This window comes from Apus apus, chromosome 9 (assembly GCF_020740795.1).
Source record: "Apus apus isolate bApuApu2 chromosome 9, bApuApu2.pri.cur, whole genome shotgun sequence".
Classification (NCBI taxonomy): Eukaryota; Metazoa; Chordata; class Aves; order Apodiformes; family Apodidae; genus Apus; species Apus apus.
The window spans coordinates 5,596,217-5,614,063 of NC_067290.1; the positions used below are offsets into that span (position 1 = coordinate 5,596,217).

At 42.9% G+C, this 17,847-nt stretch overlaps 1 protein-coding gene across 1 annotated transcript in view; it reads right to left on the reverse strand.

Moving 5' to 3' along the window:
- PTPRG (protein tyrosine phosphatase receptor type G) overlaps nt 1-17,847 on the reverse strand; it is a 401,265-nt gene that overhangs the window by 70,317 nt on the left and 313,101 nt on the right. Inside the window, exons 9-12 of the mRNA XM_051627714.1 lie at nt 11,603-11,787; nt 9,487-9,595; nt 9,056-9,105; nt 5,981-6,770 (exon numbers count right to left, since the gene is read on the reverse strand). Of these exons, the coding sequence (XP_051483674.1) occupies nt 5,981-6,770; nt 9,056-9,105; nt 9,487-9,595; nt 11,603-11,787 (1,134 nt within the window). The remainder of the gene's footprint in view (nt 1-5,980; nt 6,771-9,055; nt 9,106-9,486; nt 9,596-11,602; nt 11,788-17,847) is intronic.

Here is a 17,847-nt window from a genome sequence, read left to right on the forward strand (position 1 = left end):
ACACACCTGACCCTGCCAACTCCCTGTACCTCAGATGTGAGGATAAGAAAGTGTTCAGTATGTTGAATGTCAGAATAGCAAATGCCATTCCTACATGCTGATGCTGACCCCAAAATTCCAGTTGGGAATGCCCAAGCAGTGATGTACTCCAGAAAAACAGAGAACATTCCTGTGCTGGCTATGAAGAAGCTGTCTTAGGTGTTTTCTAGTGCATAAGTACAGTGTTGAGAGAACTTCAACATCAATGCCAACAAAAAACCATACTAGACTAACAGCTGGGGCCAGAAGTACAGCAGAACAGCTGGAGTGCTGGTGCCTGTCTCTTGAGTGTCATGGCAGAAGAGCCTAAAAATAGGCAGCACACTGGGTAACTTGGAAAAAGAGTTGAAGAAAATACACATCGATCTGGGTCTTTACAGCTTCCTGCTCTCCTACCTAATAAAATGTCACAAAATTAAAAACAGTCAGCATTTCAGTCTTTTCCAATGCAAGAATGTTGGGCCTTGGTAGTGTCAACAGCATCCCCTTGTCAGAGTACTCACCATTCCCTGTACTTCAGGGGGAAAAAAAAAAAAAGCTTAAAAAATGGACCAGGAAACTCCATTTTTGCTAAGAAATGTAAACAGTTTCCAGTGGCATATGCCTTTGTTGAATTAATTCAGTTTGCCTTTTACTGGCTTGGAATTCATCCCAGTAGGAAGGAATAAAAATTATTACAGTATAACTGTTTCAGGAGGTCCCACATGGCACTGCTAAATCCACTCCTGCGTCTGGAAAAATCCCTAAATTCTGTGCATCACCCATCCAGAAGTTCTATCCAGGCTCTGGATGGATGAGGACCTGGCACAGAGAGCATTAGAGAGCATTAGGCAGCAAGGGAGACTTTGGCAGTGCAATTCTTGCACAAAGGTCAAGGCAAGAAAGGGGCATCCTAAAATTTGTGAAATGTACTGTTTTTCTGTGTATTCTTGGTAATTGGTTCCCGAGAACAGAAACATATTTATTTCCCTTAAGTAAGACTGCTTGCTATAACAAGCAACCATAGCTGTACCATATAGCTTATCTAACTTTATCATTCGTTGCATAAACTGCCAGAGCAAAGTTCTGTTTGTTGTACTGGTGCAGAGACCTTTAACTACAACAATCCGCGTGTTCTGCAGGCCAAAAGAAAACCCCCACTGCCAAACTGCCCCAGATCACCCACTCACTTAAAAGAAAACCATCTTTCCTTTGAGAAAATGTAATTATGGACTTATACAAAGGTACCAATTAACCCTGGAAAATAGTATTGGCCAAACGTATTACTTTTGATACAAGCTCATGCCATTGAACAGCTATTTTCTCCCTGTTTCTTTAAAGGCATCCTAAAGTAATCATACTTGTAAGCTGTGCACAGCTAAGCTTTTCACTGTTTTGTAAATTGATGCCAATCATATTTAATCATGATGTCAGATATCTGAAATTCATCCTGTTTGAAAACATCAAATCATTCAGTCCTTTTGTTTTCAAGCCATTCTGCTGTCTGCTCCTCTACGTGCCATGCAAAATGGCTCAAGTGCCACATGAAAATACAGCTTAATAATCCTTGCCATGTATGGAAAAAGAAAGAATTACACAGATGTTTAATTATCTTAATGAGGTTATTCCCAAAAGGCCTTTGTAACCTCAGGCCTGGCAAAGACTGTTCTAATAACCAAAATTCAGTGCCTCCTAAAAGAATACACCAGGCTTGAAATTTAACCCTGCACATGATGATCTCTCTACAAAGTCCTGTCATGGGAGGAACTGGGCAGAAGAGGGTGAGCACTGAGAGATGGGAGGACCCGGCTGAAGTATGGAGCAAGGGCCAAACCCATGTCTCTCTGTCCCAGCTCAGGACTCAGGCAAAAGCCCAACTGGACATCTCTTACTTTGCTCACAACAGCCCATTTGTTATCTCCTGTCAATAGCAAAAGATTTGTGTAACTATCTGGCACAACAAACCAAAATTATGTGGGATAATATCTGCTCTAGCCTGATTAAAATGAAACATGTTGGGCTTTTTTTTAGCGGGATTTTGGCTTTTTTTGGGTTCGGGTTTTTTTTGTTTGTGTGTTTGGGTTTTTTTGTTTGGTTGGGGTTTTTTTTGGTTGTTTTTTGTTTGCTGTCTGTTGGCTTTTGTTGTTGTTTTGGTTTTGTTGTTTTGGTTTTGTTTTTTTGGTAGAGGATCTTTCTAATTGCTGTTTTTCTAATTTTCAGGTTTCAGAGTCACAGACAATGCTGAGCAGCTGTGTGTGTAACAGTTGCAAATCAAAGGTACAATTAATCTAATATGGGCACCAAAACAGAGAAAAGGATGATCAGGAAAATGAAAGAGAAGAATGCAAGCAAGCGTTCAGTGACAGAAGAAAATCTAATATTAGAGTTGGCTGATACCACCAGGCAAGAAGAGGCCAATGCCATTTGGAAAATAATGACATGGTCTCAGGAGAGGTGTGTGTGTATGTGCGTGTGAAATAAGCACTAAAAGAAAATGAGCCTTGCTGTACTAATTGGCCTCACACTTTCTCTGTAATTTCTCATGTGTTCCCTGTTCTCCTCTAATCATCCACACTCATGAGTACTTCCCCATTCAGTTATCTCCTTACAACTGCTAATTCAATGCTATATAATTAATTTTACAAGTGTATATTGTTATGAAACAATTTTCTACTCTTTAAAATGATTAAACTTTCTACTCACAAAAACATTTTTGAAACCTTGACAGCTTTTTAAAAACTGCTTTCCTGGAGAAGAGAAAAGATGCATCCAAAAAATTTCTGCCCTTGATGGAACACTGTAAGCTGCAGGGGTTCTTTCTACTCACTTTGAAAGTGACCCTCATCCTTTTTTAACTGTCCTGATGCTCAGGAATGTTTTCAGACACTTCTAGTAACACCCTGATCTTGATTTCAGGTTTACCTTGTTATGGAAAACCTTTAAGGCCCTTTCTCATAGGAAGAGGTCTTACTTATGTCTAGACTTCAACTGAACTTGATTTCTTGTGTGAGCTGGGTCAGGTTTGTTTGTATGAATAGAAAATTTCCATGTTACTGTGGAAAACAATTAAGATGAAGTAACTAATCTTAGGCTTTGTGCTGGTGTTTCATTGATGGGCCAGTTCACCAGCTGTGGGTTTTGCTGGTATGTGTCTTTGGTAACCTAGATCCAGCCTGGAAGAAAGCTCCTTCTCCTGCATTCCCAAGCGTCTTCTCACAGGGCCAGCACTCCCAGCAGGCCAGCCAAGCTCTGCTCAGACACATCTGGTAAAATATTTGGGCAAATTCCAGGTTAGGTGGACCTCAACTATCCACCACAGAAGCCTGGGGACAAAAGATGCAAAGAAGAGAAGGACTTGCCTAAAGAGGCTTTGAAGGACAAGGTCCTCACACCTGGCATGAAGAGATTCAGACTGAAAGTCTGTGTCCCAAAACCAATAAAAAAACATCTCAAAATGTTATCAGGGTGGATAAACACTAGCCCTTCCCAATGTCTGGACAAGGAGTTACCAGCTTTGTGACCAACCTAATTTCTTCAATCTGGAGGTCCAGGGAATGAAGTTCTACCTCAAGGAAAATGGCACAAATGGGCCCTTCTTCATCCCTGAATAGCAATCCCCAGACTTTTTGCTGCAGTGTCTTCAATACACTGAAGGGTATGGGAAAGGCTTGTCTGGAAAGCTGAATATATGGTGCTTTTCCTCATCCTCAGTATGTCACCAGAGGGTTAACTAAGATTTAACTAAGATTAATTTGGGTAAAATAGGCAACTCCTTCACTTATCTTTTTCCCCAAGTAATTTCCTACACATGGAAGCCATTTTTTGTAAGATTCAGTGATGTTTGTAAGTTACCCTCTCACATGTGTAAGCATGGAAAACCTATCTGCAGAATCCTTACAAGCCTGACTGTATCTGCATGCAGTCATCAGGCAGGGTCACTTCAAGCCTCCAAGCCTGCAAGTGAGCAGAGCTCCTAAAAGAGCCTCTAGTAGGAGGCAAAGCTGAACTGAACCACTTTCAGTGACAGTTCTCTGCATGCTAAAAAGTAACAGAAATCATGTCAGACTAAGGGGATAAAATTCATTATAACAAGTAAGTACTTCTTAGCAATATTAATAGTATTTCCTCGTCACAATGATTTTTATATTTTTCTTCTTAACATCACCACAAAATAAAACCCAATCTATTAACAATCCGTTGGTCATTAGCTAAGAAACAAGACCAACCACCCATCTTTCCTCTAATTTATTAGGCTGAGAATAAGTCATGAGGCCCTTTCTTGTAGCAGGGACATTGTACTTGGGCCAGCCAAGAAACTGGCACATGAAAAACAGTGAAGCAGAGGGCAGGAAGAACTGAAGACAGCTATTTCAGAGGCAGGTTTACCCAGGCAGGCTGAATTGCTGGGGTTTGAACCTAAATGGTGCTGAATGCTTACTCCCAACACTGCAGAGCATGGTTAGGACAAGTTCCCTCCTTCCTGGTAAAAGGGAGATGAGGGCAAGTGGCATGCTGAAAGCTGCCAGGCAGGCACCTCAAACCATATTTGGTGGGAGCCCTGGATTTTGAAGATTTCCAACTGAGGAATAAGAAAAAGAGCCATGTATTTTAAAACAGATCAGCACAACCTGGTTCAGGTTTCTTGGCTTCTGCATTGTTAATCTGTTCTCTTACAGAACACTTATGATTGAGAGCATTAGAGTCAGGTCAGCATCTCTGTAACTAATGTTATTAAAGATTGGATTTAGCTTTGTTTTTTAAGTTGGTTCTGAGCTATAACTGAATGCACAATCTCTGCATTTTTGTGTTTATAAATGTAGGGAAAAATAAATATGTGAGCTTTTTTTCACAGTAACTGTAGAGCTGCTTTGATGGAAAATTACACAACAGTCTATAAATTAGCAAAATAAGCTATAACGGTAAAAAAAACCCCAAAACCACAACACAAAAAACATGCACTATCTTGAAAATGCTGTGGTAATACACATGATCACCCAAACTCATCACGATATCTAAATCTCAGCCCTTACTCTGCAAATAAATCCATTTGAATGTACTCTGTTTGCTCCTTGCAATTATAAGATCTGTTTTCCTCACCAGTGCCTGGAGCTCCCCAAGCAGAAACACGTGTATATGCACCCGACTTCCTGCGCAGGGATTTGGGAGCACCATGAGACACCTGTTTGCATAGGTCTGTACAGCAAATCTTGACCACACAGGGCTTGGTGCACACGGAGATCACCTGGGCATGCTTCCAAAAGGCCGTCTTTGCTGTGCACATAGTGTGGTCCTGGTACACACATCCAGAGTTGGCACGTGCCAGGAGCACTGGCAATTCTCATCAGAACAGAAAATATGTGAAATCTGCCTGGCTCATATTTTGGCTTTTTCACAAGAAAAAAAGAAGGCCACTCTAGTGTAAAATGTGCCTTGTCTTGGAAGATCAGAGCACGTACTTTTTGTGGTGAGAAATAAACCAGAGATGATCCCATATTTGGGAGAATATCTCAAAGCCCAATCAGTGAGAATCCTGCAGATAAACTAAATTAGTTTACAGCATATATAGCAACCTTCCCATGAAACACCAGCTCAGCACAGCAACCGCTCTTCCAAATTAATTTCACAGCTATAGTTCACTGCATTTCCCTCTTTATTTTTTATTTTTTTTTTTTTTTTAAAATTCTTAATGCAGTATGTTGGGATTTAACACTTTTCCAAATTTTCTCTCCTGGGAAGCAGCACTAGGAGCATGAATCTGGCCCCATAAAATATAAGGATGATTCTTCCTCTTCTGCTCCCCCCAATAACAATTTGTGGGTTGGATCCTGCGATGACCTGCCCATCAGATGAAGCCAGATACCACAAAAATGTTCTACCTACTGGAAATCATGAAGGAATTTGGATTGTGTGATTTTCTAACAGTCTTATACTGGTAAAAACAGTTTCCCTGGAGGTCACTCACCTGGGTTAATGGTGATGAATTTGTTATCTGAGGGGTATTCCTCTGAAAACCTGTCCTCCTTTGGAGGAGGTTTTCTTGTAGTCTCTGGTCTCCTTGGGATTTTTCCCAGGTATAGTTCATCAGTGAACGCTGGTGGCACTTGGGTGGAAGGGAGCGGCTGGGGCTGAGTTCCTGCTTCAGCAAAGCTCTTCTCCTTGACACCTCCAGCCGTGGGGGCAACGTTTTGGTTTGGCTCTTCACCCGCTATGGTTTTATTTCCTTCCTCCTCGGCAGTCCGGTTGGGGGAAGCCGTGGCCGCGCTGGGCTCCGTGCTATTGCGCGCCTCCCCGGCTGCCGTCGCCCTGTTCTTCTTCTTCTCGGCATCCTTTTCCTCCTCTTCCTCGTGCTCCCGCTCCCCATCCTCGCTTTCACTCTTCTCATCCTTCTCCCCTTCCTCGGCTCCCTCGCCATCCTTCGTCAGCGCCGAGTCCCGCTCAGGCCCGGGGGAGGCAGCAGCCTCTGTGGCCGCCACCACAGGCCGGCCCGCCTGCTTGCTGGGGGAGGCCCCCCCAGGCAGCCGGGTGGGCCACACGCTGCTGGGGAAGGAGGAGATGCCACCACCGCTGAAGCCCAGCCCTGCCAGCAAGGTGCTGGTCACCACTGAGGCCACGGTGGCCTGGCTGCCACTGGAGGAAGGCCCCATCCCTGTGGCCATGGACACGAAGGAGAAGGGGAGCCCTGAGGATGTCCAGGTGGAGGAGCCAGAGCTGATGGGAGCCATGTCGGCTGAGGAGGCAGGAGAGGCCGTGGGCTTGAGGAGGTCACCAGCAGCACAAGGGAAGAAAACACAGCAGAGAGCATCAGCAGGGGCCCTGACGTGCTAGCTGGGGTCATTTTTATTTTGCTTTTCCCTCCCTTTCCACATACATGCCATGCTGGTTGCTAGTCTCTTAAAATGAGAGACGTAAACCAGCTGGACACAGGGCCAAGCCAGGAATGGGACATGCCACAGAGCTACACAGCAAACGATGAAGAAAGGAAACCTCCCTGCATTCACTGCTTCCAAACAATCATTATCATCAAAAAAATCTTCATATCCTTATCTTGATTTTACAGCGGAAACTTCTCCACCCACCTCACTGGAGACTTGTGAGTAATGTTTCCTCTCAGGGGTGAGGAGGATGTAAAGGAGTTTAATGACTTTAGCTGCATTATTCAAAGCGCTTTAATTCTCAGAATACAGAAGTGTAAAAATACAGCGTTACATAAGGGCTGTCCCAAAATAAGGGCTGTGCTGCCAATGTGTGCATCCATGGCTGGTGGGTCTGCTCTTCCCACACACATTGTGCAGGCCTCAAATGGTGCAGTTTTTATTGCCTTAATTTACCCATCAGCATTATTCTCTTAAAGACTGGTGCTGGGCACTTGTGAAGGACTTGGAGGGAGGGCATCAGGAGCCATCTGGCAAGACACCAAGACCTCTACCAGCACCACTAGGCTGAAGCATCCGTGTATAGTCTTGGCTTTCCCTATACAAGTCTCCAGCCACTGTCAGTGAGCCAGAGCCACTTCCCATGGGCAGCTGAGAGGAAACAGGGAATGAACCATGGCTCATGGACTTTGCATCCTCTTCCACCTGCCACTGTTATTCTAACAAGGTCAGCTTGTTGCATGCATGCTCACCCATGGGTCTCTGTGCACACATGTATACACTCTTCTGCAAGGAAAAACCCTTGATATGTATACCTAGACAAGTAATTCTTAAATTAAGTGTGGAAAAAGATGCTGAAGTTAGGTGAGTTGGCCAAGGACAAGGAGTAATTCCGTGGAAAAGCCAGGGTCAGCAGTTCTGCCCGGACAATCTGACCACACTCTGACTCTCTGACTTACTGAAAAATGTTTTACATTACTGAATTAATCAGGAAGAGGAGCATTAGCTGGCAAGGTACACGTCAGATAAAGACAAGCAAGGATTAAATAGGTGCTAGTGAACCTTGAGGAAAACTGCAAAATGTTTATTTCTGGAACTGAAATTTGTAACTTAACAGTTACATCTGCACCTCTCTGCTATTCCCAGTTTCAGTCAGACTGTGTAGTTGAAATGCTGCAGAGCAAACCAAGAAAGGCTGCTTTCTTACGGGTTTTTTTGATCAGCTGCAATCACAGAGAACCTGAGATCTCAGGAAAAAACCTGTGCTTTAGAGATTTCAAGCCAAAATTTTAAGTAAGCATCAAAACTTTCAGATACTTATCAGTATGAATCCCTAAGGCACTGTGAGATTTGCTTTTTTGCTGGCACGTACATTCTCAAAGCTGGACTGATATTAAAATTCGACAGCAGATTTTATATGTGTAGAATACCTCTATACATCATTAAACAAACATTAATCATTTGAATTCAAGCTTTGCATGTGTTACTTGCTTACCAGGGAGTGTATCAACCTGGAACAGAATGAAGCCAGAAGCAATGTACTTAGAGTAAATTCAATAGTATGAATTCAGTCCATAAATTTGAGTGAACAATTCAGTGTACTGAATGCCAAGAATTTCAGTTATGGATAATTTATATTAAATAACTCAGTAAGGTGCTTTCAAAACTGAAACAACATATTCCAGTTCTACAGTAAATGTAAAAACATTTCTGATTCTGGAATATAGAGGCTAGCTTCAGTGACTTGTTAGTCTCACCTGAATTAAAATTAAAACAAAGAACTTCATTCATACAATAGCAGATATCATAAAAGCACCAGAAGAGTAGAAGTGCTATGCATGAAGCCTTATTCCTGTTGCATATACTTCTGGTTGTACAGTTAATAAAATAAATTAAATTTATTTATCATCATTAAGATTACAAATATCCTCTAAACGAGTTCACTATATATTTGGGAGGAATTTTTAATGCTTGATCCACCAGTGGTCAAAGCCTCTTGGGACATGAAGCTAGAAAACCAAACCCTCTCCAATATTTTAGGTATGTTCTAGAACAAGCACCCCCCAGGACAGCCCGGTCCTGCCACAGATTCACAACCCCGTGCTGCCACCTGCTGGGAACGGGGACCCGAATTCCCGCCGCAGGGATTGATGGCCACCACTTACCACTCCTGTTTTCACAATTCTGGTTCCCTCGAAAATTCGAGTAGTGTTAGCTAAGAAACAAAGAATAACAGCGCGTTAGGTAGGACTGATCTCCTTTCCTCTTTACAGAAAGAGACACTGATCAAACTCACATTCTGCTATAGCTGTGCCTCTGATATATAAGCAGTCTCTGATTAATTTTAGAAAACTAGCACCAAGGAAAGCTCTGAATTCTAAAATCTAACGAACTTTGCCAGCACAGAGGCATAGGCAAACCCTCATCACCAGAAACAGGACTCTGAAAAAAAAATCACTGGCCACAATCTGAAATCAGCATTGTCTACATGCACTCAAACATCTTCTGAAACCACTCCACACCGTATTGCACCATGCAAAGAAAATGTTTAACACATGAAGAGTCACAATGTAAAAACATGTATGTGGTTTTTTACCTTGAAAGAGCATAGTCTGGCTAAAGTCACTACGCATTTCATTTCGGCAAACTGCTTGAACTCTGAACAGATAAAGGATGTCAGGTGAGACATGGCTAATGATGGCCTTCTGTTTAAAAAAAATAGATATTATTCAGTTTTTTACCCCCATAGTACTGTCCACGATCAGTTTGAAATATATAAAGCATTGTGCTAACACAGGACATTTCTGCCATGTAAGACAAACTTCTTTCTACACAGAAATATTCACTGGGCCGCTGGCAAAGTCAAAGACAAAGGACTTCCCTGGGATACAGGTGATGCACCCAGACTCTGCTGACTCTGCCCACGAGAAAAAAATTATCACCTCTCACATCTACTTTTCATGCCTGAAAGTCTCTGCTCTACTCAGAAAACCCTAAATCTCAAATCATTTGGCTTTACAGGAATTACAATGAGATTTTTATAGGTGGAGATCCAAGTCTGAGATCTGGGATAAGCCCAGAAAAGTCACTGTATGTCCAAACTGACTATTTTGCAACAAACTGACTATGGCAGTTTGACGCTGGTTGGCCTGCGCAATATCATGGCTTGGCACCCTGGTCTGGGATGTCCCTTCATACTTTGGCACCTGACACAGCTGCCTCCCAGCTACTCTTGTGTTGCCTTAGTCCATGATCACATCAGTTCATGTCTTGCACAGTCAGCAGCAGTAGCTGTGTGGGTCTCTTCAAATATCAGTGATCTCTTTAGCAAAACACTGTCTAGCTCTGTTTCAAGATGGGATAACCCAGCTGCCTCTGCCAGAGCACTGAAAGCAAATTGCAGTTTCCTTTGAAAAAGAGTTTCCTTCTTCTTTTACCCCTAAAACATACTAAGCTATCATTGCTTTCTTAACCTCCAAGCTCTGCTGCACAGCAAAGGGTCTCATTGCAATTTATTTCCAAGCTATCACTCCATCACATGCCCTGCACTTTTAATTATTTCTTTTACATAAAACAGGATGCTGTCGCTGTGCCCACCTCATTTTTGCTGATTGAGGCTCTTCTCCTTATATCCCCCCCCCCCAAAAAAAAGTCTCCCCTAAGAGTGTGAAGTTATGACAAGAGAGAGGTTATAATACATCATAACCCTGGGTGCCTTTTAATAGATTTCTTTCTGATTTTGTGAGGCACATCGTTCCCTAATGTGACCCAGATAACAATGTCTAGTGGGGAAATTGAAAATATAAATGGAAATGGAGTAAAAGAATCTTCATCTAAGGGAATAAAAAAAGTATTATTGTATAACTGATTGAATGGGCTCAGAGGACCGTGTATTTGAAAAAAAAAATAATAATACAGTAAGTCTTTAGGAATAACACTCTGTGCTGCTACATTTTTCATGTGCATATACAATTACTGATTTCATTATTCTAGTGGCTTTCTTTGATTAACCATAAACGGAGGCCTTTCAAACCTGAATATGTCACTTTGATTTTATATGCAGCCAATGTTAAAGACCAATACAATACTTGCTTCCACTTAGACAAGAATGACAAGCACATCAAATCCTAAATGGAGGGAAAAGATTGGTGTTTCCATCTGTGCTGGAACTGTCTTGCTCTTCCCTCTTGTTCTCCCACTGCCAGACATAGGCAGTGCTTGTACAGGGCCACTCTGCAATAACCTTCTAGCCCTGACCGTGCAGCTCCTGCCTCTGGCAGCACTTACTGATGAGAAACTGCTCCAAAGCCTGCAATGGGCTATGCACAGGGAAAAGCATGAGCCCAGGAACAGATTCTGGGGCATCAGGCTTTTAATATGAAAATCTGTGAGCTGAACACAAGCCAAAAGGTATCTGGAGTCTAACTATTTCCCGAGCCAGCTGCTTCTCAACAATAGTATATGAAAAAACGTCTGCAGATTTTGTCTTTCATGCACTCACATAAACTATAGATTCACACTCCAGTGTTTTGGGCAGCCTGTAAGGCAACGTTCAGCTAATGGGGAACATTTTCATAGCAATTAATTGTGAATCAAACACTAGTCTGTCTGCAAGGTTAGAACTGCTTTCCTCCTCTAATTCCTTCTCCTGTGAAAACAACAATATAAGGATAGATTGATACATATGTCTGGGGTTGCTGCTGTGGTTTTACCAGGTCCTTGTCACTGTCCTTGGTGAAAGTCTTCTCCTTTTCATCTTCATTTTTAGTCCAGCTATATGAAATCATGTAGTTCATGATTGGAGGGTGGTAGATGGTTTCTGGCTGGTTCCAGGTTACAAGTAATGCTGTCCTGTTCACAGGCTGCACTTTCATGTTGACCGGGGGAGTGCTGCAAGCTGAAAAACAGAAGGAAAAAAAATATGAAGGTCTTGTAAACAAATGAGAGAAAACAAGCAGGAGGAACTGTGCCTCACTCCAAGAGCCAGGTTTTTTCTTTAATGCCCTTGCTTGCAGTAATAGCTTAAACTGCAATCCACTGAGACCAATGGGATTTAACACCACCTGGAGCTGCTTTCTGCTCTTCAGAGTAAAAGTAGCGAGGCAAACCATTCTCTGCAGGCAGGTTGCTTAATTCTTGACTTATTTTCAATCCTGACATTTGCATATAGACTTTAACTTAGTCACTTAAGAGCTCTGCACTGGAACATTAAGAAGTCAAATCAACCTGAGCCCCAGTTTCCCTGCCCTACAATCTCCTGACATATGAAAGGGTAAATACTCCAGCGTGCTCTGCAGGCCCTGGAAATAGATTGAACTTCTGAAAAATGACACTCCTGGGTAAGTAAATATTTTCCTCTTAACCTAGTACATTTTTGCACATGAGCAGATGTTACTTTATGCTCCCCTTTCTATATATTTTCCTGCATAGATTCTCAACTGTTTGTCAGCAACATATCCCCAGCACGGGGAAGAGTGGCACTTGATGGCCCTTGGCCATCTCCTTCTCTTAACACGGAGTGGAACCCTCCAGCCAGCCTCCCAAACTCATGCCTTCCTCACCTTGCCTGCAGCCAAGAGGCACAAGTCACTTCTCACCCAAACTGAAGTCAGTGGGGATGCCAGCAGGAACAGCTTGACCAGCCTGAAAAAACGTGGCTTCTGCTTACTGCAGATGCCAAAACCCAAACTTCTCCAGGGAAGATCAAGCCCAGGTGCAAACCCAGCCCGTACAGTTCAGGAGTGGGGCGCACACAGCTGAAGGTAACGCTTTTTCAAGCCATTGAAATGCAAAGGTCAGGGTACTAATGAAGAACACTAGATGGCACTCAAATGCTGTCGAAAAAGTACACCATGCACTTGCCAACTACAGATTTTTTCCAAGCTTCAAAAATCATGTTTAAAATACACAGTTCACGACAGATTCTCACATTCTCTTTCCCAATATAAACTCTGAACCAAGCAAAATCACTTGCAATGATACCTAAACACATGTGCAATGGCAAAGGAGCTGGTCTTTTCTGCCAGGCAAAGTCAAAGTGTCACCCAGCCTATCACACTGACACTGTTTGCAGAATTATTTTTCCCAATACGACATTTCCATTTAAAGCCAACACATTCAGCTTGTTTGTGCTCTGTAGGTATCTGACTGTGTGTATATTTGGCCATTATTTTACTTCCAAAGAGTCCTGGCAACACTGAAGGGGAGAAATGTCTAATTCCTGTGCCTGGACTTGCAAGTTGGTCATGGATCTCTGCTGTTACATTACAGAAATAGCTACAGTTCCTAAATAAAAATGATTAAATGCTGTAAACACCACTATTACCAGTACAATAGAAAAATAGGTGTCAAATGTATTTGTGCAGTTATAACTCACATTTTGTGGCTAGGCTGAACAAGAGAACATACATTGCAGACATACACTTGGAAAGATCTTTGGCGTTCGCTCCTGCCATGAGTGGTGACAATCACAGAATCATTGCATGGTTTGGGTTGGAAGGGACCCTAACATTTAGTTCCAACCCTATTGCATGGGCAGGGACACCTCCCAGTTGACCAGCTTGCTTGAAGTCTCATCCAACCTGTCCTTGAACACTTCCAGAGATGGGGCAGCCACAACTTCCCGGGACAACCTGTTCCCATGTCTCACCACCCTCACAGTGAAGAATTTATTACTAATGTCTAGCCTAAATCTCCCCTCTTCCAGTTTAAAGCCATTACTCTTTTTCCTATCACTACAAACCCTTGTAAAAAGCCCTTCTCTGGCTTTCTTGTAGACCCCCTTCAGAAACTGGAAGGTGCTTCAAGGTCTCCCTGGAGCCTTCTCTTCTCCCAGCTCTCTCAGCCTGTCTTCCTAGGAGAGGTGCCCCAGACCTCTAATCATCTTTGTCCAGTTAAGAGGGCACAGCTGAAAATAGTCACTGTTGTCAGTATTTACGGAGCTTCATGAGCCTTGGTATGCCTCTCCATGCTCACCTCTTTCCACCTAGAGAGGCAGATCAGTTCTCACTGACATCACTGTTTATTGATAACTGCACAAATAAATCATAACTGCCCCCTTTGAAGCCTTTTGTCATCACAGAATTATGCTTAAAAATACCAGGCCAGCCTTTACTGTTCCACCAAAGCAAATCCTATCAGAGATGGGACTGCAGGCTGCAGGACTATCTGGACCTAGAAGTACTACTCAGTCCTCCTCCTCCAGGAAGACATGCAGAGATGTATATACCTAAAGTAATTATGTATTAAACCGTTTTGGAAATAATTCAATAATTCAACCAGGTAACATTCATGAGAGACAGAGAGAACTGCCTTGATTCCATTGCCCCTCTGAACCATGGCTAACCAGCTGGTTTTCAGACAAGGACACCAAGCCCTCCTAGGGACAGGGGATGGCACGTTCTCTCTTCCATGTGACTGCTGCCTGCTTCGATGCCATTCAGAATAGCTCATGCCAGAGGAAAGAAGTGGGTATTTCCCAAGGGTAAATAGGAGACTCACAGGGTTGAAACTTAGGAGACCCCTCCCTGACCCTGATCCAAGCAGGTCATGAGCACCTTCCAGCAGCTGAGCGACTCCAGTGACTTCACTGAGACAAGTCTTGATGAGGACAAACCTCATGCACAGCCAGCTGAAATAGACTGAATTTACAATACTGCTATTTCACACTAAGTATTACAAAATTTTCGTGACTTAGAATGACTTTGTTCCAATTACTCCAAGGCACAAGCACTGCCTGATGTAATTAAGTAATAACTAACCTTTTATGCTCAGCCACTTTTTTTTTTTTTTTTAAATAGCTTATGAATGGGCAAAAAAAGGAAAATTTTAATAAAATGAAACATATGGTTTTATGAAATTTAACAAAACCTGCTCAGGACACAACAGAATAAAAAACCATTTGATCCAATAATTCAATTCGATGATTTAATTAAAGAGATACATAATAATGTAGCAAATGTCTGAAAGGCAAGGAAAAAAGATGTAATGATTTGGCCATCTATAAAACAACTGGCATTGTCCAGAGATCTAATTTTCCTTTCAATACTCTGTGTGCTTTGGATTTTTGAAAGATTAAAAGAGTTACAGGCTCCTTGCTTTGTTTTGTTGGTTTTTTTTTTAAGATGCTAAAGAACCTCTACTGATTTTGCAAAATGTGCAGTTGAAGGACAAGCTGAAATGCAGAAAGAAGTTGGGACAGGGAGGGCAAAGTTTGCATCTTCCTCTGAATTGAATCAGGACACACTAAAGAGAAATAAAAGATTTTCTTTTGCTTTCTTTTATTATTTTTTTTAAATCAGTCTAAATAAGCAAAAAGAAAAAAAAAAGGTGTTAATTCATGATTACTTGAGAAAAAAAAGAACTGACCCCAACCACCAGTATCATTTCACATTGAAAAAGCAGATCCCAGCTGTTCATATAAAAAAATGTTACTAATGGCTCTCTTTTAAATTCAGATTCTAAGGGACAGTAAAAAATACTGAGGGAGCTTTCAGGATGTCTTTCCGTGATCTCGTGCAATACTGAGCTGGGATACTTGAACTGGCCCTGGGTAGGTCTAGCAAGACACCAAAGCCCCCATGTCCTGGCTAGCAGACTGCTGGTGCCAGAACACTTGGAGGCAGAAAAGCCTCTCCAGGGCCCCATGGCTACATCTCAGAGACACTCAACAGACAAGCACATTCTCAGGCCAAAGCCATTCCTGGCAGCAGGCAGTGATGCCCTAAGCGTGGCACACCTTGGACCTCTTGGAATCAAAACTCCCCTCACCCTCCTATCACAGGTGACCTGAAGTGGGAACCTGGCAAACAAGCTGGCTCCTGCCTTATGGAAAAAATCCTGCAGAAGAGGGAGGGTGGTGCGGGTGCATCTGGAGGAAGCCCTCTAACCTGACACAGGGCAGCCCCAGCTGGCGTTCCCAGCTGCTGGCCAAGTGCAGGGCTGCCTGGGAGTGTGACACAGGCTTTGCTCTGCAGATCAGCCTGCTGGGGAAGGCAGGGGACAAGCCAGCATCTTGGCCAGCCTTGTCTTTCAGGGCTCACTCAAGCCTGGAGAAAACCTGTTCGCCACTCACAGACAAATGTAGCTAACACAGTCCTAAAGTGCTGGCCAGGCCAGCAGTACAACAGAGAATTATTTTCTTCATGTTAAAAACATTCCAATGGGCTGGAACAAACAAAATTAATTTAACAACTCTGCATTCATCTCTCCCATAATTTGATTTGTATGTTGTGTTTGGCTACGTAACCTTCATCAGGCTTTCCTAACTAAAGCCTGATAATCCAAACCCATTGCAGAGAGCTGAAAGTCAAAAAAGGAGGCTTATTGTTTTGCAAAATTTAACCAGTGATATTAAGACACACCCATGAATGCAGAAAAGGCCTGTAAGAGAATATTGCAGTTGTTTGGGTTTTTTTTTAAAGCAGACTCCATTTCTTTTTCCAAGACAGAAATGCAAACCCAGCCAAATATTTTGGGTTTCATCGTGCCCTTTGCATATGCTACCTGCAGTCGTAAAAAGAGCTATTTAGGGAAAGTTTGAGAGACTACAAGAAGAGTGTATTCAGTTATTGCTTGTATACCTTCTCCCTGTAAAACAGGTGCCTCATATGATGCATGCAGTGGCACTGGGCTCAAAGGGATTTATAAAATCCTCTAAAAATGTTCTATGTTAGCTCTTCCATGCATAAAAACGTCACCACTTAAAAGGCAGTTATTTCTAGCTGTGCTATGCTCTCTTCTGGAAAATCCCACTCCTTCCCTCCTGCAGCATGTCTCAGCAATGCAAAACTGCTGTTCCTCTCCATGGTACCATGGGATACACGTTGTGTGATGAGACCCTGACAATTTTCAGCACCGAAAAGCAGTTTTCCAGTGAAGTCCTGAATCCCTTGTGATGAGATGCCTTCTAAGGCAATTCATACATGGATGGTGAAAACAGGCACCAGGAGATGCCCACAGCACATTAGTGCTCAGAGGTAGCTAAAAGACAGGGTCAAGTGTCTTGTCTTGCTCTGGAAGGCTGCTCCAGGCCATAAGGTGAGAGCAGCTTCACTTATTTTTCTCCCTGATCTGGATATGCATGGGACTAGTGGCAGGGAACAGTGTTTCACCTTTACAAAGGAGGAGCACAGAGGATGGTAGATGGGGAATTTCCTCCCACATGCTCAGCAGGAGAGAAAGTGGGAGGTCAATATGGGGGTTTCCTGCCTTTCTTCCCCATAAGGGCAAACAAGTTGGTGGCCAAGCTCTTGGGGAAGAGTGTGTTTCTTTCCCCTCTGTCTCAGCACTGGGAAGGATATGGAAGGACCAGTCCTGCAGGACAGATGGACCACTTGCTGCTGTTGCCTTAACGACATCCAACTCAGCCACAAGTTTCCCAGCTGACTTTGGAAAAGCCTGAAAACTGTCACTGATGTCTGTGCTACTAGCAAAATACTGCACCAAGTTCACTCAGCCCTGCAGCCCCCAGGAACCCAACTGCTGACAAGACAAAAGCAATACCACCAACAGAGAAGGGAAAAAAAAAATCTCTCAACTATATATACTAAACACACACACATTATTTCTCATTATTAGAGCCTCAAAACTTCAAATAAGCTCTGAAGTGCAGAAATATGGGTTGTACTGCAAAAAGCAAACTCAGACTTGCTTTCAGTGCCATGGTAAGGGAAGGGGACACAGCATCAGGTCCAGCTACCAGGCACTGGTGTGACTCAGTGGTGATGTCTGGGAGGAGACTGATCCTCAACAAACAGCAGCATGCTTTGGGCTGTTGGATTCAATCTTGGAGCTCAGTGAGGGCTGTACTCCCACAGGATAACAAATAGACTACAAGGATCATATGCACAGACAACACAGGCTTTAGTACACACACAGTGCTAAGAGGCAAACTTACAACATTTCCCCCTTCTCCATTTACTAAACGTTTGCAATTGTTTTCCTCTGCTTCAGTGTA